General features: G+C 52.9%; 1 protein-coding gene across 1 annotated transcript in view; it reads left to right on the top strand.

The window, feature by feature from the left end:
* LOC100584982 (myocyte-specific enhancer factor 2B) overlaps positions 1-21,742 on the top strand; it is a 47,760-nt gene that overhangs the window by 23,070 nt on the left and 2,948 nt on the right. Inside the window, exons 6-7 of the mRNA XM_030820355.1 lie at positions 19,244-19,326; positions 20,551-20,754. Of these exons, the coding sequence (XP_030676215.1) occupies positions 19,273-19,326; positions 20,551-20,754 (258 nt within the window). The 5' untranslated portion in view covers positions 19,244-19,272. The remainder of the gene's footprint in view (positions 1-19,243; positions 19,327-20,550; positions 20,755-21,742) is intronic.

Here is a 21,742-nt window from a genome sequence, read left to right on the forward strand (position 1 = left end):
CCTGGTGTGCACTCCTTTAGCATTAGTGCATCCCCTGTGCACGACCCTATGCCTTCTTGCTGTGGGTGTACACTCGTTTGTCACAGCACGATGGTAGGCACAAAACCTTGGAATGCGGGAGCAACAGCTGCCTGGGCCAACTCTCCTCCCTCTGCCTCAATGGGTACAGGAACAAGAGTCGCATCCCCGTGTGGTTGTTAGCACATGACAAGGTGGTGGCAGCATTACTTTCACGGTCACAGTCCTCCCTCCCTGTCTCTTTTGGGGTCCAGGGCTGCAGATATGGGTGACCTGGGTCCTTGGCCACCCTAACCCCTAGTCGCAGACCCAATTAGTCAGAAATAGCTGGCCGGGTGCAGGGGCTCATGCCTGTAATCCCAGCGCTTTGGGAGGCTGAGGCGGGAGGATCACTTGAGCCCAGTAGTTTGAGACCAGCCTGGGCAACATAGTGAGATCACCATTTTTTTTTTTTTTTTTCTTTTGAGACAGGGTCTCATCCTGTCGCCTAGGCTGGAGTACAGTGGTGATCTTGGTTCACTGCAACCTCCAGCTCCCAGGCTCAAACAATTCTCCTCCCTCAGCCTTCCAAGTAGCTGGGATTACAGGCGCGTGCCACTACCGCCTGGCTAGTTTTTGTATTTTTAGTAGAGATGGGCTTTCACCATGTTGGCCAGGCTGGTCTTGAACTCCAGACCTTAAATGATTCACCTGCCTCAACCTCCCAAAGTGCTGGGATTACAGGCGTGAGCGCCTGCGCCCGGCTTTAAAAAAATTTTTTTTTGAGACAGAGTCTCACTCTGTCACCCAGGCTGGAGCGCAGTGGCTCAATCTTGGCTCACTGCAACCTCCGCCTCCCGGGTTCAAGTGATTGATTCTCTGCCTCAGCCTCCCGAGTAGCTGGGACTACAAGCGTATGCCACCATGACCAGCTAATTTTTGCATTTTTTGTAGAGATGGTATTTCACCATGTTTGCCAGGCTGTCTCATGTGATCTGCCCGCCTCAGCCTCCCAAAGTGCTAGGATTGCAAGAGTAAGCCACCGCATCCAGCCAAAAAAAATTTTTTTAATTAGGCAGGTGTGGTGGCTTATGTGTATAGTCCCAGCTACTCGGGAGGCTGAGGCAGGAGGATCACTTGAGCCGAGGAGTTCGAGTCTGCAGTGAGCTATGACTGAGCTACTGCACTCCAGCCTGGGTGACAGAGCAAGATCCTGTCTCTAAAAGAAAAAAGAAAGAAAGAAAAGAAACAAAAAAATGGCCAGGCGCGGTGGCTCACACCTGTAATCCAAGCACTTTGGGAGGCTGAGGCGGGCGGATCACGAGATCAGGAGATCAAGACCATCCTGGCTAACACGGTGAAACTCCGTCTCTACTAAAAATACAAAAAAAATTAGCCGGGCGTGGTGGCGGGTGCCTGTAGTCCCAGCTACTCAGGAGGCTGAGGCAGGAGAATCGCTTGAACCCGGGAGGCGGAGGTTGTGGTGAGCCAAGATCGTGCCATTGCACTCCAGCCTGGGCAACAAGAGTGAAACTCTGTCTCAAAAAAAAAAAAAAATCAAGGCCTCAGGCTAGTCTGGCCAAGAATCATCCCTGGGGAAGGGCAGGGCCCCTGGACCTTGGGCATTCGGGACAAGAACTCTCAGGCTCTTGGAGTGAAGGAAACTGGATACAAAAAAGTATTTCGACTTCGGAGGACCAGTGTGTGAGGACTGATTTCCAGAGGTGAAAGGGGCTTTCTGAAAAGGCAGCCTTGTTCCCTCATGTCCCCTTCCTGTTGTGCAGTAAAGGGGGAAGCTTGACCTCCAGCAAACAGAATTTCAGGACAGTTAGGATCTTGGGTTATCATCATAGAGAGCAGGAAGCTGGTTTGCAGGAGGGAAAGCTGAGGCCAGGTAGTAACACTAGGCCCCTCAAAAAAGGATGGAGCTCAAGGCCATGCCTCAGTCCCCCAAGAGAACAGAGGCCGGGGGCACAGGGCCCAGCTTCCTCTCCGTCCTCTCTGTGAACCCCCAACAGGTGGCTGCCCCTCTCTGAACTTTGTGGCCACTCCTGTGAGCCGAGCAAGTTGAACCCACTCTTGGCTTTCCCATCCCAACGAATGATTTATTTGGTTAAACTATGACCCAACCAGGTGGACATCTGGAAAATGCAAATTAAGAAGAGAAGGGGAATTTAAAACATTTGCCCACCCCAGCTTGGATGCAATGAGTGTAGACATGTTGGGTGTTTGGCCTTCTGGAAGAGGTTTTGTTTTTTCTTTATTTTTTTCGTTTTTGAGACAGCATCTTGCTCTATTGCCCAGGCTAGAGTAAAGTGGTTTGATCTCAGCTCCCTGCAACCTCCACCTCCTGGGCTCAAGTGATCCTCCCGCCTCAGCCTCCTGAGGAGCTAGGAATACGTGCTCACACCAGCACACCCAGCTAAATTTTTTTTTTTTTTTTTTTTTGAGACAGAGCCTCACTCTGATGCCCAGGCTGGAGTGCAATGGGACAATCTCGGCTCACTGCAACCTCCACCTCTCAGGTTCAAGTGATTCTTCTGCCTCAGCCTCCTGAGTAGCTGGAATTACAGGTGCGTGCCACCATTCCCGGCTAATGTTTGTATTTTTAGTAGAGACAGGGTTTCACTATGTTGGCCAAGCTGGTCTCAAACTCTTGATCACAGGTGATCCACCTGCCTTGGCCTCCCAAAGTGCTTGGATTACAGGCGTGAGGCACCGTGGCTGACCTGTGACCAGCTAATTTAAAAAAAAATTTATAAAGATGGCGTCTTGTCATGTTGCCCAGGCTGGTCTTGAATTCCTGTACTCAAGCAATCCGCATACCTCGGCCTCCCAAAGTTCTGGGATTATAGGCGTGAGCCACCGCACGTGGCCCACTTATTTATTTATTTATTTATTTATAGAGACAAGATCTCCCTATGTTGCCCAGGCTGGTCTCGAACCCCTGGGCTCAAGCAATCAGCCCACCTTGGCCTCCCAAAGTTCTGGGATTATAGGCATGAGCCGCTGCACCTGGCCCACTTATTTATTTACTTATTTACTTATTTATTTATTTATAGAGACAAAGTCTCTCTATGTTGCCTAGACTGGTCCGAACTCCTGTGCTCAAGCCATCAGCCCACCTCAGCCTTCCAAAGTGCTGGGATTAGAGGCCTTCTGGCAGATTCGAGGCACAGAGTGGTCTAGAGACAGATGTCTTTCTGTCTTTCTTTCCTTGAGTGTTGCAATCACGGCTCCCTGTGACCTTGAACTCCTGGGTCCAAGCGATCCTGTCACCTCAGTCTCCCGAGTAGCTGGGATTGTAGAGGAGTGCTACCATGTCTGGCTTTTCTTTTTTTTTTTTTTTTAAGTAGAGATGGGGGTCTCCCTATGTTGCCCAGGCTGGTCTTGAACTCCTGGGCTCAAATTGTCCTCCTGCCTCAGCCTCCCAAAGTGCTGGGATTACAGGCATGAGCCCAGCCAGATGCCATTTTTCTGAGACGACTTAGAATGTGTCTTGGATCCCTTTTGGGGTCAAGGAACTTGCCTCAGCCCCGGCCTGTGAATCCCTATGGGGTGTGCAAGGAAGTTAAATCCCATTTCTCAGCCCCCAAAGGGCCTCTCTGGGGCTGTATCTTGGGGACTTGTGTGGTTACCCTGATACCCTGCAGCCCAGGATTGAGTTTCTTGGACCCTGTGATGGTGATTCTGGGCTGGACAAGCCCAGGCCCACTTCCCAGCCTGGGTGGGGGTGGTGAGATTGAGGTGCCACGTGATGGCCCTCGGGTACAAGCCCAGGATTGGGTGGGGATCTGGAGGTCTCACCATGTGGCCCTGGAAGAAGCCTGCCCACTCCTGTGTAAAACAGGGCAACTATCGCTGCTTCCCTGGCGTGTCTGGGGGTCAGGCAGGTCTTATATGTAAATGAGGTGGGGTGTGGGCCCGGGCAGACAGTAAGGGCTCAATAACAGAAGGTCCCATCTGGGCTGTGACCAAGCGGAGGTGTTTGTGAGCCCATCCAGACCCCTTTCCGCCCTCTGCCAGGCGCTGTTTCCCTCCAAGCCCAGGTTCACCCAAGGTCAAGGTGGGGCCTGAGGAAGGGAGAAATGGAGGTGGATTGTAGTAAGAGTCATGGCTGCTGTGGGCATGGGCCTGCCTTGCCCACTGTTCCCACCTGCGACCTGTGCCTGGTCCAAGCCCTACCATCCCTGGCTGGATGCTGGCCTGGCTTCCTGCTCCAACAGGCTACAGGGTCTTCTGAAAATTCCGAGTCAGACCACAGTCCTCCCCTCCTCACACACCTTCCATGGCTCCCTGTTGCTCTACGGTCCACCCTCTGTCTGTCCCCCAATGCCTCTCTGACCTTCTGTGTCTCCAGCCACCCTTTGCTCGCTCCACCCCAGATGCGTGGGGTTTGCCTGCTCCTGGAAGCCACCTGTTTAGCACAATCCCACCTCAGGGCCTTTGCACCTGCCATTGTGTCCACCTGGCTCCCACCTCCCTGAGACACCTCAAAGACAGGGTCTTGCTCTGTCACCCAGGCTGGAGTGCAGTGGTGCGATCTCAGCTCACTGCAATCTCCGCCTCCCGGGTTCAAGCAATTCTCATACCTCAGCCTCCTGAGTAGCTGGGACTGCAGGTGTGGCACCCCTACACGTCACCACCCTGTGGCTGGTGTCCTGTCCTCCTCGAGACCACTCCTCTTCAGAGAAGCCCTCCTGGATCCTCTGTCCAAAGCAGCTCTCTCCCTGCCACCCTCCACTTCCTACCTATTGAATTTCTTCCTTGAAGGCCTTCTTCCCAGATACAGTTATGTGGCCGTTGTTGCCTCCCCTATCAGACTGGGTAATGGGGGAGGCCTTGCTCTGCCCACCCCCTGCTCCTGCATCCCCGGCACCTGATGGGCTCCCAGACATTTCTGCGGGAAGATATTGGGGACTGACAATGTCCTAAAGCCCCATCTCAGGGTCCCTGCTGGCTGCATCTTGGGGCTGCCGGGCTGTGGGCAGAGTCCCTTCCGCCCAGCGCTGACAGATGTGCTAATTTCCCAAGCAGGGAGGCTGGGGCATCTGGGGATACATTTCTGAGGCCCCACAGGGAGAGCTTTCTCTGGAACAAAGAGAGGAAAACCTTGGGCTGTCCCTGCAGCCACTACTGTGGCTTAGGGGCCTGAGAGGGCCTTGGACTCTAGCCTGCACGGGACCGCAGGGTCAAATTCAGACTGCGGGGTCTCTCTTGGCTCCATGGACTGGGTGACCTCTGACTCCTGGGTTCAAGTGATTCTCCTGCCTCAGCCTCCTGAGTAGCTGGGATTACAGGCACCCACCATCATGCCCGGCTAATTTTTGTATTTTCAGTAGAGATGGGGTTTCACTATGTTGGCCAGCCTGGTCTCAAACTCCTGACCTCAAGTGATCTGCCCACCTCGGCCTCCCAAAGTAGTGGGATTACAGGTGTGGGCCACCGCACCCGGCCTGGAACAGGCCTTCTTTTTGCCATGGATGGTCACCTGGACATTGGTTTTCTCCCAAGCTGGGCAGCAGGACCTTCAGAGGGCCAGTGCCTTGGCCTGAAAGGAGCATCAGCACTGTCCAATTGGCTGTTTTGCTGTGAAGGTTGTTTAGAGGAGGGGCCACAAACTGGCAGCCTGTGGGCCAGATGGTGCCTTAAATTTGTTGTGTGGACCATGAGGTATTTCAATGAGAAGTGAACAAGTAGGGCCGGGCTCATGCCTGTAATCCCAGCACTTTGGGAGGCCGAGATGGGTGGATCACCTGAGGTCAGGAGTTCGAGACCATTCTGACCAACATGGAGAAACCCTGTCTCTACTAAAAATACAAAATTAGCTGGGCATGGTGGGGGCGTGCCTGTGATCCCAGCTACTAGGGAGGCTGAGGCAGGAGAATCGCTTCAACCCGGGAGGCAGAGGTTGCGGTGAGCTGAGATCGCACCACTGCACTTCAGCCTGGGCAACAAGAGCGAAACCCATCTCAAGAAAAAAACAAGTAGGGCTGGGTGTGGTTGCTCACCTCTATAATCCCAGAACTTTGGGAGGCCAAGGCAGGCAGATTTCTTGAGCTCAGGAGTTCAAGACCAGCCTGGGCAACATAGTGAGACCCTGTCTCTACAAAAAATAAGATGTCAAAAAATCAAAAAATTAGTCATGTGGAGGGGCAGGCGCCTGCAGCCCCAGCTACTCGGGAGGCTGAGGCAAGAGATTGGCTTGAACCTGGGAGGCGGAGGTTGCAGTAAGCCCAGATTGTGCCATTACACTCCAGTCTGGGTGACAGACCAAGACCCCACCTCAAAAAAAGAAAAAAGAAAAACAGAAAACTGAGCAAGTTGCCAGTGTTTCTTCTGTTTGTGAAGCAGTTGTTTGCTCGTTGATTCAAGGAAGGGTGATTGACAGCCTTCTAGGTACTAGGCGCTGGGGAGCCGGCAGGGCGAGATGCTCATTAAAGAAAGCAATAAAGAAACACACACCAAAAAATCTGATGGGGCTGGGTGCTGCAGAAAGAGTTGAATTCGGCCGGGCATGGTGGCTTACACCTGTAATCTCAGCACTGTGGAAGACCGAGGCAGCAGGATCACTTGAGACCAGGAGTTTGAGACCAGCCCGGGCAACATAGGGAGACCCCAGCTCTACAAAAAATACAAAAATTAGCTAGGTGTGGTGTTGTGCTACTCCTAGCTACTCCAGAGGCTGAGGTGGGATGATCGCTTGAGTCCGGGAGGGCCAGGCTGCAGTGAGTCGAGACCACACCACTGCACTCCAGCCCGCGTGACAGAATGAGACCTTGCCTGAAAAAATTAAAATAAACATTAAAAAAGATTGGTGCCTCCAGAAAGAGGGTTTTCTGCAGGTCTTTAGAGGACATGGAGACACTCCTGGACTTGGGCAAACCTGGAAGGGTGTCCCGGGATTGGACACAGTCCGGGCAAAGGGAGAGTGATGGGCAAGTAGGGAATCAGTTTGGGGCTGGTGTTGCAGATGCCTCCAAAGGGGCAGAAGGTGGGCTGGGAGTCTGCTGGTAGATGACACTTTTTCAAGTGAGGGGAGAGGTGGGTGGGTACATGGGGAGTTTGCAGGGCCCCTGCAAACACAGGAAGCCGAGGCTCAGAAAGCATCACGCAGTGGGCAAGTGGTGGGTTTAGGATTTGAATCCTGGACTGACTGGCCCACAGCCCCGGCCCTGGCCTCTCTGTGCATGGCCAAAATGGGATCCTGGAGCGAAGCAGAGGGGGCGTCCCCCAGAGGGTCCCACATACCCTGGACTCCTGCCCCTCGAACAGGAGCTGTCCCTCCCAGGAGCAGGCCCGGGGAGAGGTGGGAAGGAGGGTCTGAGGGCTCCCCACTGGGCCTCACTTTCCCCGTGGGTGCCAGAGGGACCTATGGAAAAAAGGACCCCCATGGGGCCTTCTCCAGTTGGAACATTCTAAGATTCCTGGATTCAAACACTACCCATTCAAATCTAGCCTCAGATGCCCCCAGCCTGCATTTCACCCCTGGTGGGTGGAGACCACCCTGCCTTGGGAAGGAAGTCAGGCCTGTGTGGTGGCTCACACCTGTAATCCCAGCACTTAGGGAGGCTGAGGCAGGAGGATAGCTTGAGGCCGGAAGTTCAAGACCAGCCAGTGTGATAAAATTAAACGCCTTCTCTACAAAAATAAAAAAAATTAGCCTGGCATCGTCTGGTTAAAAATTAGGTGTGCGCTTGTAGCCCCAGCTACTGGGAAATCTGAGGTGGGAGGAATGCTTAAGCCCAGGAATTGGAGGCTGCAGTGAGCTATGATGGCACCACTGCACTCCAGCTTGGGCAACAGAGTGAGACCCCATCTCAAAAAATAATAATAATAATAATTAAAAAGAGGAAACCCAGCCAGGTATGGTGGCCTGTAATCCCAGCACTTTGGGAGGCCGAAGTAGGCAGATCACATGAGGCCAGGAGTTCAAGACCAGCCTGGCCAACATGGTGAAACCCCGTCTGTATTAAAAATACAAAAATTAGCTGGGTGTGGTAGGCATGGCTGTAGTCCCAGCTACTGGGGAGGCTGAGGCAGGAGAATCGCTTGAACCCGGGAGGCAGAGGTTGCAGGGAGCAGAGAACACGCCACCGCACTCCAGCCTGGGTGACAAAGTGAGACTGTCTCACAAAAAACAAAAACAAAAAAGAAGAAAGCCAGAGTGTGGGTGATATCACTGCAGGGATGGGGGGCCCTACCTGTGTAATGGGGGACCAGCATGGATTGGGGGGAGTCTGTATATGTTTGGAAGAGTCTGCATGCATCTGGCAGGGGTCTCCACGTTGTTCAGGGGAAAGGGGTCTGTGTGTATTTGGGGGACATCCATGTGTTTAGGGAGATCTGTATGTGTCTGTGCGTTTGGGGGATTGGCGTGTGTTGGGGCATCTGGGTGTGTCTGAGTGTTTTCAGGGTCTGTCTATGCAGAGGGAACAGGATGTGTTTTGGGGATATGTGTGTTTGGAGAGCTGTGTGGGTTGGGGGGTTTGGCATATCGTGAACTGCATGTATTTTGGGGAATTTCGCAGGAGGAATCCTTGTGTATTTGGGAGATTTGTTGTTTCGGGCATCTGTGGGTTTTCCGCGGCTCTGTTTGGGGGTCTCTGTGTGTGGGGAATATTTCTACCTCCCATTATGCCCATACAAAGATGGAGTGACCCCCAACCCCATCCACCCCTGTCCCCCAGCACTCCACCAGGGACTTTTTGGGGCCCACAATCTGAGCTGGGTTCCCCCAGGATGGAGAGGTGACCCCAAGGCCTTCTGAGAGGCATCAGGGCCCATCGACCACAAACGCTCTCCACATCTGTAAAACACCTTACTGTGAAGCCCCTTCCCTCAGTTCAGCCAGGTGGCCCCTGCTGCCCCCCAACTTTCCGGGGGAGGAAACTGAGTTCCAGAGAAGCTCAGCAACGGGGCAGTCACTGCCCGAGCCCACCCTCTCCCCTGAGTCCCTGAGGGCAGGTGCAGGGCTCCAGGGACCGCTGTGAACTGAGCCAGGCCGCCAGGTCACCTACATGCCCCCCGACCTGGGTACCACCTCCCTAGGCCCCCAGAGGAGGAGGCAGGCCCAGGGCTCTGGCTGGGGAGGGAGGGTCGCCTGCAGCTGGGGTCGGAGCCGCTGGAGCCCCCAGGAGAGGGGAGGGGGGGGTCTTGGCTTTCCAAGGGGCTCTTCCTGTCGCCCATAATGAGGTACTTGGGGAGCAGGTGATGAAACCACAGCCTGGGTTGCGTGAGGCAGGGCGGCAGGCCTGATTCGCTGCAGGGCCCGGGAGCAGCGCCCCCTCCCCGCTTCACCGCCTCCCGCGGGCCCTCATCCCCACCCCCACCCAACCCACCTGCCTCTCACTTCTCCTTTCCCGGCCTGGGTTCCTCCGCCAAGCCGTGGCCTCCCTGCAGGCTCAGGGGTCTGGCGAAGTGACTCTGCAGCTCATCCCCTCAGTAAAGTCCCGCAGGGGTGCCAAGAAAGGGAACTCGACTTGTTCCTAATCTTTTCCCTTAAACCCATGCTGCAAAGCCTGTGAGTTTAGGATCCTGTGACCCATTTTACGGGAGAGGAAGCAGGTGACTGATGACAGTATTTCAAGGTGGTCTTGCAGGATGCTGCACTGACTCAGCGCCCCCAGTTCCAAGACGCGGACCTTCTTCCTTTTGGTTTCCCAGAAGCGAGAAGAAAAGTTCAATAGAAGCCCCCGTGCGGTGGCTCACACCTGTAATCCCAGCACTTTGGGAGGCCAAGGTGGGCAGATCACTTGAGGTCAGGAGTTCGAGACCAGACTGGCCAACATGCTGAAACCCCACCTCTACCAAAAATATAAAAAATTAGCTGGGTGTGGTGATGTGCACCTGTAGTCCCAGCTACTCGGGAGTCTGAGGCAGGACAATCGCTTAAACCCGGGAAGCAGTGGTTGCAGGGAGCCGAGATCACGCCACTGCACTCCAGCCTGGGCAACAGAGCGAGACTCCGTCTCAAAAAAAAAAAAAAGGGTTCAGTAGACCCCTGCTCCCTACCCTCTCCCCATCTGGTGGGAGGATTCTCACCCCCAATTAACAGGTGAGAAAACCGAGTCCTACCACGCAGAGAGACCAGAGGGGAAGGGTCAGTGGAAGGGTGGGATTCCCTCCAGCACCCCATCTCCATTACTGGGGGGCTAAGGGGCCTTGCCAGGCTGGGGAGATGATAATCTATGGCTTGAAGGACTTCAGGGTAATGTTTGTTGATTGACTTAGTGACCACAGATACTGCCAGAGAGTTTCTGATGCTTCCGCACTCCTGAGCTCTTCTTGTGTCCTCCCAGTTCCCCCTCACCCCCACATCACTCAGGCCTGGGATCACCAGGCTCCTCTTCTATCCCAGGTCACCAGCACATCCTGCACCCTTTGGTCACCACTTCTGCCCAGGTGCCACCCCTGTCTCCATTCAAGCTCTGTATTTCCTACTGGCCCAGCCTCTTCCTGTCACCTCACTCTAGCCTGAACAGACACTGCTCCCCACAGCAGCCATAAGCAGCAGGGAGCTTTTTTATTTTTAGAGACAGGGTCTTACTCTGTCACCCAGGCTGGAGTGCAGTGGCCCACTCATAGCTCACTGCAGCCTCCACCTCCTGGGCTCAAGTGATCCTCCCGCCTCAGCCTCCCAAGTAGCTGGGACTACAGGCAGGCACCACCGTGCCCGGCTAGATTTAAATTTTTTTTTTTTTTTTTTAGGTCATGCACCGTGGCTCATGCCTGTAATCCCAGCACTTTGGGAGGCCGAGACTGGTGGGTCACCTGAGGTTAGGAGGTCGAGACCAGCCTGGCCAACATGGTGAAACCCCTTCTCTACTAAAAATACAGAAATTAGCCGGGTGTAGTGGTGTGTGCCTGTAATCCCAGCTACTCAGGAGGCTGAGGCAGGAGAATTGCTTGAACTGGGGAGGAGGAGGTTTCAGTGAGCTGAGATTGCGCCATTGCACTCCAGCCTGGGCGACAAGAGCAAAACTCTGTCTCAAAAAAAAGAAAAAAAAAATTTTTTTGAGTCAGTCTTATAATGTTGCCCGGGCTGGAGTGCAGTAACAGGATCTCAGTTCACTGCAACCTCTGCCTCCCCTGCTCAAGTGATCCTCCCACTTCAGACTCCTGAGTAGCTGGCACTAAGGGGTGCACCACCACGCCTGGCTAAATTTTTTTATTTTTGTTTATTTATTTTTCTGAGACAGCATCTGGCTGTGTCACCCAGGCTGGAGTATAGTGGTGTGATCTTGGCTCACTGCAACCTCCACCTCCTGGGCTCAAGTGATTCTCCCACCTCAGCCTCCTGAGTAGCTGGGATCACAGGCATGCCACCACGCCTAGCTAATTTTTTTTTTTTTCCTACAGACAGGGTTTTGCCATGTTGCCCAGGCTGGTCTTGAACTCCTGGGCTCAAGTGATCCTCCCATCTCAGCCTCCCAAAGCACTGGGATTACAGGTGTGAGCCACTGCTCCTGGCCCTAGTTGTTGGTTTTTTTTGTTGTTGTTTTTGTTTTTGTTTTTTAGGGGCAGGGTCTCCCTATGTTGCTCTGGCTGGAAGCTTTTTAAGAAATCTTCCTTTTGGGCCAGTTACCATGGCTCACGCCTGTAATCCCAGCACTTTGGGAAGCCGAGGTGGGCAGATCACCTGAGGCCAGGAGTTTAAGACCAGCCTGGCCAACATGGTGAAAACCCATCTCTAGTAAAAATGCAAAAATTAGCCGGGCACAGTGGCAGGCGCCTGTAATCCCAGCTACTTGGGAAGCTGAGACAGGAGAATCGCTTGAACCCGAGAGGTGGAGGTTTCAGTGAGCTGAGATCACGCCACTGCACTCCAGTCTGGGTAACAGAGAGAGACTCCACCTCAAAAAAAAAAAAAAAAAAAAAAAAAAAAAAAAAAAAAAAAAAAGAAATCTTCCTTTTGAAATAAATCACACGAAGAAAAATGCACAAACCACCAGAGTTGAGCTCAACACATTTGCACAAACTGAATACATCTGTGTACCCAAACCTTGGATCCAGGAACAGGACTTCCCCAGCCCCTGGGACTTCCCCCTTGGGCCACTGCCTAAACACAGCTTCTGCCCAGGGTGACCAAAGTGCTGTCTGATGTCCATCAGCCTCAGTGAGGGTTTTTTTGTTTTTTTTTTTTTTTGACACAGAGTCTCGCTCTGTCGCCCAGGCTGGAGTGCAATGGCACAATCTTGGCTCACTGCAACCTCCGCCTCCTGGGTTCAAGCTATTCTCCTGTCTCAGCCTCCCAAGTAGCTAGGATTACAGGCACATGCCAGCAAGCCCGGCTAATTTTTGTATTTTTAGTAGAGATGGGGTTTCACCATGTTGGCCAGGCTGGTCTCAAACTCCTGACTTCAAGTGATCTGCCCACCTCGGCCTCCCAAAATGCTGGGATTACAGGCTTGAGCCCCTGTGCTCAGCTGCATCAGTGAGTTTTGATTGTTCTGAAACTTCATGTAAATAAAATCACACAGTGCATCCTCTCGGTGGAGTCTGGGATTGTCGAATTGGCCAATGGTCTCTGAGATTCATCCACGTGGTTGTGTGCAGCGAGAGTGCACCCTTTTTCTGTGCTGTGCTATAACTGATCATAGAATAGACAAGAAAGTGTTGACCAACTCTCCCATTAAGGGCTTCCAGGTTGATTCCAGTTTGAGGCAATGATGTACGAAGCTGTAGAAAACATTCTTGTCTGTGTCCTCATGTGTAACTTGGACCCATTTCTCTTGTGCGAATATTGAACATCGAGGAGCAGAATTGCTGGGTCACAGGGTAGGCATATGTTCAGATTTAGTAGATGCCAGAGAATTATCCAAGTGCTTGTCCCTTTTTCCTCTGCCACCAGCAATGCATGAGAGCAGGAAGTGGAAGAGCTTGCAAGATCATTGCTCACTGTAACCTTGAACTCCTGGGCTCGAAGAATCCTCCCGCCTCAGGCTCCCACATAGCCAGGACTACAGGTGTGTGCCACGGCGTGCAGCTAATTTTTACTTTTTTTGCAGACAGGTTCTTGCTATGTTGCCCAGGCTGGTCTCCAATTTCTGGCCTCAAGCAGTCCTCCCACCTCGGCCTCTCAAGTAGCTGGAAGTATCTGGGAGTAGCCAGGAGTTTGAGACCAGCCTGGGCAACATAGCAAATCACCATCTCTATAAAAAGTTTTAAAAAATTTTCTGGGTGTGGTGACACATAGTTGTAATCCCAGCTACTCGGGATGCTGAGGCTGGAGGATCACTTGAGCCCAGGAGTTCAAGGCTACAGTGAGCTATAATTGCACCACTGAACTCCAGCCTGGGCGACAGAGGAAGACCCCATCTCAAAAACAAAAAAAGTGACTTGGCTAGATCTCGTCTATTTCAAATATCTAAGTTCATTGAAATAATGCTGCATTTTCCTGTTCTGTGAGATTTGAGAAAATAGCTGTAAAACCACCTGGGCCTATTGCCTTTAAACATGTTTTTTAGTTATTATTTTAATTTTGAAATTATTATTCTTTTTTAGAGACAGAGTCTCACTCTGTTGCCCTGGCTGGAGTGCAGTGGCTCAAAGCTCATTGCAACCTTGAACTGTATTGCCTTTAAACAAAAAAAAATTTTTTTTTTAGAGATAGGGGTCTCGCTATGTTGCCTAGGCTGGTCTTGAACTGCTAGGCTCAAGCAATCCTCCCACCTTGGCCTCCCAAAGTGCTGGGATTACAAGTGTGAACCATCATGCCCAGCCCACTTTATTACCTTTTTAATGGTAGGTCCTGAGTCACCTTTCTAATCTTCTATGGTTGTTGGTCTACTTAAGCTTTCTACTTCTTCTGAGGTCATCTTGGCTCAGTGATTTGCACAGGTTGATGCTTAATAAATGCTAAGTATGAGGGTGCAACAAAAGGAGTAGGAAGGTACTGGACTCTTAGCTTCAAATTCCCACCTCCCTCCCCTTCTACTCAGGCTCCCATCCAGCCTCTGCATCTACATCCAACTACATGCCTCCTCCCCCAAGAAGCTCTCCTGGGTTTCTTCTCCTGTTCTTTCTTCTCTGCTCCATTCTTTGGTCAATAGGTCTACCTCTCTGCCTCTGCGCTGGGCAGATGCCACAGCTCTCTGATTTCTGGCTGGACAAAGCAGGGAGGGTATGTGTCTGCGGAAGTGGCCTCCCCAAACCTCAGCTTCCCCCCTCGTGCCTGGCACATTCAGCCTGTGCTGCCACCTCCCCCAGCAGTTCCGATCACACCAACATCTGGAGAATGGGCCACCAGGGTCTGTCTGCGGCTCTAGGCAGGGATTTGCATGTGACTACAAATATACATGCACACTCTGGCCTGCCGCCTCCGCATTCTTTGCCTGGCCCTTCACACCTGGGCCCGAGACAGGTCAACCCTGAGTGGCTGGATTTGCATGCGCGTGTATTTCTGGGCAGGGTATCAGCTGGGGCAGTCTGAGAGGAAGTTGTTGAGGGAAGCTGTAGGGTTGTGGAGGGGGTCAGTGACATCTCTGTTGATCTATTCTGCTACCAAACCTTACTGTCCATTCCTGGCCCTGACCCAGAGGGGCTTTTAGTCTGGAGGAGACAAATCTGGATATATATACCCCCAATGCCATGGAATCTGACCTGGAGGAGGATGGTGATTCTGGGAGACCAGAAGAATGGCAGGGAGGACTTCCTAGAGAAATGGGTTTTTTGAACTTGGTTTTGACGTTTGGATAGGAGTTGGCTTGGTGAAAAAGGGAAAGGGTCCTTCTAATCAGAGATATTTATCGAAGAGAGAGAAGCAGGCAAGAGCTGATTTGGGAAGAGGACTTGAATGCCAGGCTAGGTGCTAGAACTTTCTCATAAGGGCAGTGGGGAGCCATGGAGAGTGTGTGAGCAGGAGGGGGCCATGCTCAGAGCTGTGTTTGGTTGGGTAGATTCCCTCAGGGGCTAGAGTGGAGGATGGCTTTGGTTCCAATGTCACTGGGGTTCAGGAAAGTGAAACTCCTGCGTGAGTTCATCTGCACCTGACAGGCCTGGCTCCAGAGTTGGTGTAGGGCCTGCTGGCTTCTGGAGGACTAAAGCACTCTGGAGTACAGTGACTTAAAGTGCAAGGCACAGGCCTAGCACAGAGGGGGCCCTACCCCCAGTCTCTGTTAAGACGGACACAGCCCTTGCCTTCTCTCCAGCCGCCCATCATCTCCACCCCAGCCTCCAACAGACCTGCTCCCCATGGAAGCCATGAGCTGAGTCTTAAAATAATAAACCAAGCCCCATCCCTTCTCTGCTTAAAACCTTCTCATAGTGGCTCACGCCTGGAATCCCAGCACTTTGGGAGGCTGAGGCCAGCAGATCCCTTGAGGTCAGGAGTTCAAGATCAGCCTGGCCAACTTGGCAAAACCCTGTCTCTACTAAAAATATAAAAATTAGCCAGGCGTGGTGGTGCACACCTATAATCTCAGCTACTTGGGAGGCTGAAGCAGGAGAATTGCTTGAACCCAGGAGGTGAAGATTGCGCCACTGCACTCCAGCCTACGTGACAGAGCAAGACTCTGTCTCAAAAAATGAAATAAAAGGCCGGGCGTGGTGGCTCATGCCTGTAATCCCAGCACTTTGGGAGGCCAAGGCGGGTGGATCACGAGGTCAGGAGTTTGAGACCAGCCTGACCAATATGGTGAAGCACCGTCCCTACTAAAACTACAAAAATTAGCTGGGCATGGTGGCACGTGCCTGTAGTCCCAGCTACTTGGGAGGCTGAGGCAGAAGAATCATTTGAACCCGGTAGATAGAGGTTGCAGTAAGCTGAGATCACGTCACTGCACTTCAGCCTGGGTGACAGAGCAAGACTCCATCTCAAAAATATATATATATATATATAAAATAAAAATAAAATACAATAGGAAATAAAATAAAATATGCTCTCATAGCTCCACATCACTCTTAGACCAAAATCCACTGCCCTCCTCCAGCTCAGAAGGCCCACAGTGGGCCAGGTACAGTGGCTCACACCTGGAATCCCAGCACTTTGGGAGGTTGAGGCAGGAGGATCACTTCAAGCCAGGAGTTTGAGACCAACCTAGACAACATAGTGAGACTCCATCTCTACAAAAAGAAAACAAAAATTAGCAGGGCGTGGTGGCCCTCACCTGTAGTCCCAGCTATTCAGGAGGCTGAGGTGGGAGGATTACTGGAGCCTGGGAGGTCAAGGCTGCAGTGAGCTGAGATCGCACCACCGCACTCCAACCTGGGCAACAGAGCAAGACTCTGTCTCAAAAAAATAAATATGGCCAGGCGTGGTGGCTCACGCCTGTAATCTCAGCACTTTAGGAGGCCAAGGCAGGCAGATCACTTGAGGCCAGGAGTTTGAGACCAGCCTGGCCAACATGGTGAAACCCTATCTCTACTAAAGATACAAAAATTAGCCGGGTGTGGTGGCACGTGCCTGTAATCGCAGCTACTCAGGAGACTGAAACAGGAGAATCACTTGAACCCGGGAGGCGGAGGTTGCAGTGAGCAAAGATCATGTCACTGTACTCCAGCCTGGGCGACAGAGTGAGACTCTGTCTCAAAATAATGATAGTAATAATAAATTAAATTAAAAGAAGGAAACCCAAAAGAAGGAGGCCTAGAGTGGCCCATCCTCTGTGGCCTCATCCCCACCCTCCCTCCAACCTCATAGCTGTTTCTTGTCCCTTCTCAGGGCCCTGGCACCTGCTGTTCCTTCTGCCTGGAACTCACTTCCTATCTCAGCTCTCAGGGTCTCAGTGCAGAGAGACTTCCCAGTTCTCCCCCATCACATGACCTCTGCCCTAGCCGTGGTGTCTACATCTAAAATGGGGACAGACAGAGTGAGAAGAGGCTCGAGTCAGGTCTTCCAGGCTTAAGAGACTCAGGCCTAAGCCCCAGCCCTGCCGCTGCTCTCATGGGACCCTGGGCATCAGGGGCATTTCCGGAGTCATCTTGGCACTGGGACCTCCGGACCAAGGCCCCCGTCCACCCCCAGGGACCCATCAGGGTGGGGGCAACATATCCCAGTCGTGGGAACAGGCCCGATTCCGGCTGGGGATTAAAATTAGCCCTGGAGGTTAAATTTAGCAAGTCAAGCCGGAGCTGAGGGTCTGGGACCAACAGCCTGGGCTCTACATGGTTGTGGGGGCTCAGAGACCCAGTCCAGAGAGGGCAGAGGGTGTGCCTGGGGTCACACAGCATGCCATATATGCCAGCCGAGGTATCTGACACTTCTGGGCCCTGGGATAATGGAGGGCCTTGCCCAGACCTCTAGGGCAGGGGTCTGGGAAGCCCCTGTGGCCAGTCCCAGAGAACAGTCTGGATTTCTTTCTTTCTTTTTTTGAGATGGAGTCTCACTCTGTTGCCTAGGCTGTCAAAATCTCGGGATCTCGGTTCACTGCAACCTCCACCTCCCAGGTTCAAGGGATTCTCCTGCCTCAGCATCCTGGGTCTACAGGCACCCACCACTATGCCTGGCTAATTTTTGTATTTTTAGTAGAGACAGGGTTTCGCCATGTTGGCCAGGCTGGTCTCGAATGCCTGACCTCGTGATCCACCCACCTCAGCCTCCCAAAATACTAGGATTACAGGCATGAGCCACCGCGCCCAGCCAGATTTCTTTTTCTTTTCTTTTCTTTTTTTTTTTTTTTTTTGAGACAGAGTCTTGCTGTATCACCCAGGCTGGACTGCAGTGGCACTCCTGCCTCAGACTCCCAAGTGGCTGGGACTACAGGTGTGCGCCACGACACCTGGTTAATTTTTGCATTTTTAACAGAGACGGGGTGGGTCAGATGCGGTGGTAATCCCAACACTTTGGGAGGCCAAGATGGGTGGATCATGAGGTCAGGAGTTTGAGACCAGCCTGACCAACATGGTGAAACCTCGTCTCTATTAAAAATGCAAAAATCAGCTGGGCATAGTGGAGGGCACCTGTAATCCCAGCTACTGGGGAGGCTGAGGCAGGAGAATCACTTGAACCTGGGAGGCGGAGGTTTTAGTGAGCCGAGATCACGCCACTGCACTCCAGCCTGGGCAACAAGAGTGAAACTCGTCTCAAAAAAAAAAAAAAAAAAATAGAGATGGGGTTTTAGCATGTTGGCCAGGCTGGTCTCGAACTCCTGATCTCAAGTGATCTGCCTGCCTCGGCCTCCCAAAGTGCTGGGATTACAGGCACGAGCCACCGTGACCGGCCTGATGTGGATTTCTTGATAACTTGTTGCCAAGCCTGGTGGTGGGTGCTCAGCATTTCATACCAGCCCATTCACCGAAGAGCAAACTGAGGCCTGGGGAAAGGGCCTTCTGTGCTGAGGGCTGCCCTGAGGGTCAGAGGGAAGGCCAGGCCCAAGCGCAGGTCCGCGTGACCCTGGAGAGGCCCCTTGCCTGAAGCCTCAGTCACCTGTGACATGGTAGAGGCTGGGAGGTGGAGTGTGGTCACACAGTTGGCGGAGCGGGGACGTCCCTTGTGGTATCAGGGGACGTCTGTACAGAGGGCGGCAGCTGCAGGACAGGCCACGTGATTCGGTTATTCCTAGGAACCTCGCGTGGGGGTCTCTGGGGAAGGCCTGGACCCCAGCATAGTCCAGCAGTCTCCTCCTTCTGGGACCCCTACCAGGGCGATCTCACATCTCCTTGAGCGGGATACAGGATTTCTTCCAAGTCACCAAGTGGATGCCAGGCCCACACCCTGGCCCAAGGACTTCGAGCTGGAGGCCTTTCCAGAGTGTGCCTGCATCCTCCTGCTAGAGCAGGAGGCTTTTCTATTATTCTCTTTTCTTTTTCTTTTAAAGACAGGGTCTCACTGTGTTGCCCACACTGGAGTGCAGTGGCAAGATCATAGTTCACTGCAGCCTCAACCTCCCCAGCTCAAGTGATCCTCCTACTTCAGCCACCAGAGTACCTGGGACTATAGACCTGTGCCACCATGCCTGGCTAATTTTTGCATTTTTTGTAGAGCTGGGGTTTCAACATGTTGCCCAGGCTGGCCTCAAACTCCTGGGCTCAAGTGATTCTCCCGCCTTGGCCTCCCAAAGTGCTAGGGATCACAGGTGTGAGCCACCATGCCCCATTTGGTCTAAACATGTTTATTGAGCCTCTACTGCATCCTCAGGCTGGCCGGGGGTGGGGTCTGTGACAGTGACCCAGCCTGCCTTGATTTTCCCCATCATCTTCCCCTCAGTGGCTGGCAGGGGCAGGTGGAGGAGAGGCGTGAGGCTGGGGTACCCCTCCCCACTCTCCATCCACTCACTCTGTCCTCCTCTCCCTCTTCTCCTCCTAGACAAAGATCGCTCCACTCAGCGTGGGACGATGGGGAGGAAAAAAATCCAGATCTCCCGTATCCTGGACCAAAGGAATCGGCAGGTGAGTTCACTGGGTGGAACAGTGGCTGGGAAAGACATTCCTAGCAGGGGGCATGGCCTAGGCAAGGGACTGACCTGACGAATTGAACTGCAGGGGAATGAGGAGGCATGAGGAGTCCTGATGCCGTGTCAGTGTTTCTTTCTTTTTTTTTTTTTTTTTTGAGATGAAGTCTCACTCTATTGCCCAGGCTGGAGTGCAATGGTGCGATCTCAGCTTACTGCAACCTCTGCCTACCAGGTTCAGGTGGTTCTCCTGCCTCAGACTCCTGAGTAGCTGGGATTACAGGAGCACACCACCACGCCCAGCTAATTTTGCATTTTTAGTAGAGACGGGGTTTCACCATGTGGGCCAGGCTAGTCTCGAACTCCTGACCTCGTGATCTGCCTGCCTCGGCCTCCCAAAGTGCTGGGATTACAGGCGTGAGGCACCATGCCCGGTCTGTCAGTGTTTCTTGTTTCCCCTCCCTCCCTCCTTCCCTCCTTCCCTCCCTCCCTCCCTCCTTCCCTCCCTCCCTCCTTCCTTCCTTCCTTCCTTCCCTCCTTCCATCCTTCTTTTTTTTTTGAGATGGAGTTCACTTTGTCGCCCGGCTGGAGTGCAGTGGAGTGATCTTGGCTCACTGCAAGCTCCGCCTCCTGGGTTCATGTGATTCTCCTGCCTCAGCTTTCTGAATAGCTGGGATTACAGGCGCCCACCACCACGCCCGGCTAGGCTGGTTTTTGTAGTTTTAGTAGAGTCGGGGTCTCACCATGTTGCCCAGGCTTGCCTCGAACTCCTGACTTCAATCAATCCTCCTGCCTCGGCCTCCCAAAGTGCTGGGACCTCAGGCTGAGCCACCGCGCCCGGCCTGCTCATTTTCATCATCATTTATTCATTTATTCTCCCTGATGACTGGAACCCCAGCCACAGGGGAGATGGTGCTTGACACAGCTACACCCAACTCAGAGGGCCAGACAGAGGGAGGCCCAGAACTGGGAAAGCCCAGAGAGAGCATGTGGGGCTCTGCCTGGGAAGCCAAGGCATACTTCTCAAAGGGGAGGAGACATTTGGGCTGGGTTTTGAAGCTCCAGTAGGAGTTTGCCAGGTTGTGACATGAGAATTACCAGCGCAACCAGAAAGAATCCTGAGGCATGTTCAAGGAAGGGTTAGGCCCTGCCACTTCCCCCACACCACCCCACATTCATCTCTTCTTCTTCTCTCCCCTGCCCCTGCGGGTCCTGGGTCCAGGTGACATTCACCAAGCGGAAGTTCGGGCTGATGAAGAAGGCCTATGAGCTGAGCGTGCTCTGTGACTGTGAGATAGCCCTCATCATCTTCAACAGCGCCAACCGCCTCTTCCAGTATGCCAGCACGGACATGGACCGCGTGCTGCTGAAGTACACGGAGTACAGCGAGCCCCACGAGAGCCGCACCAACACTGACATCCTCGAGGTACCCCAGGTCCTCCTCCCCAGCCCCACGAGGTCCCGTGCACGCTGCTTTCTCAGAGCCCAGGAACTCTTGGTTTGCACAAAAGATGAGCATCTTCATCTAGCTTTGTGGCTGACGTGCTTTATTTCTGCTGTCCCTAGAAGGGCCCCTCCACTCCTCCAAACATTTGGGAGTGGGGAGCCCTTCTAGGGACAGCAGAAATAAAGCACATCGGGCAGGGCGCAGTGGCTCCCACCTGCAATCCCAGCACTTTGGGAGGCCAAGGCGGGCGGATCACTTGAGGTCAGCGATTCTAGACAAGCCTGGCCATCATGGCAAAACCCAGTCTCTACTAAAAATACCAAAATTAGCTGGGCGTGGTGGCTCATGCCTCTAATCCCAGCTACTTGGGAGGCTGAAGTAGGAGAATTGCTTGAACCCAGGAGGTGGAGGTTGCGGTGAGCCGAGATCACGCCACTGCACTCCAGCCTGGGCAACAGAGCAAGACTCTGTCTCAAAAAATAAATAAATAAATAAATAAATAAATAAATAAATAAATAAATAAGACAGAGGAGTCTTCACTGGGATGGGAAGCTAAAGCCTAAGGGCTGCAGAAAGCAGCGGGCTGGGACTAGGTCTGGGAGTCCCCAGTGTTCTGGAAGTGTGGGGCAGAAGTTGGCAAAGAGGTTGGGGTCCAGGAGCATGCAGTTCTGTAGCCCCAGGAGAAGACAGCTCAGGAAATCTGCTGGCATTTCTTTTTTTTTTTTTTTTTTGAGACAGTCTCGCTGTCGCCCAGGCTGGAGTGCAGTGGCGCGATCTCGGCTCACTGCAGGCTCCGCCCCCCGGGGTTCATGCCATTCTCCTGCCTCAGCCTCCCTAGTAGCTGGGACTACAGGTGCCCACCACCTCGCCCGGCTAACTTTTTGTATTTTTAGTAGAGACGGGGTTTCACTGTGTTATCCAGGATGGTCTCGATCTCCTGACCTCGTGATCCACCCGCCTTGGCCTC

The sequence above is a fragment of the Nomascus leucogenys genome, chromosome 10 (assembly GCF_006542625.1).
Source record: "Nomascus leucogenys isolate Asia chromosome 10, Asia_NLE_v1, whole genome shotgun sequence".
NCBI classification, from domain to species: domain Eukaryota; kingdom Metazoa; phylum Chordata; class Mammalia; order Primates; family Hylobatidae; genus Nomascus; species Nomascus leucogenys.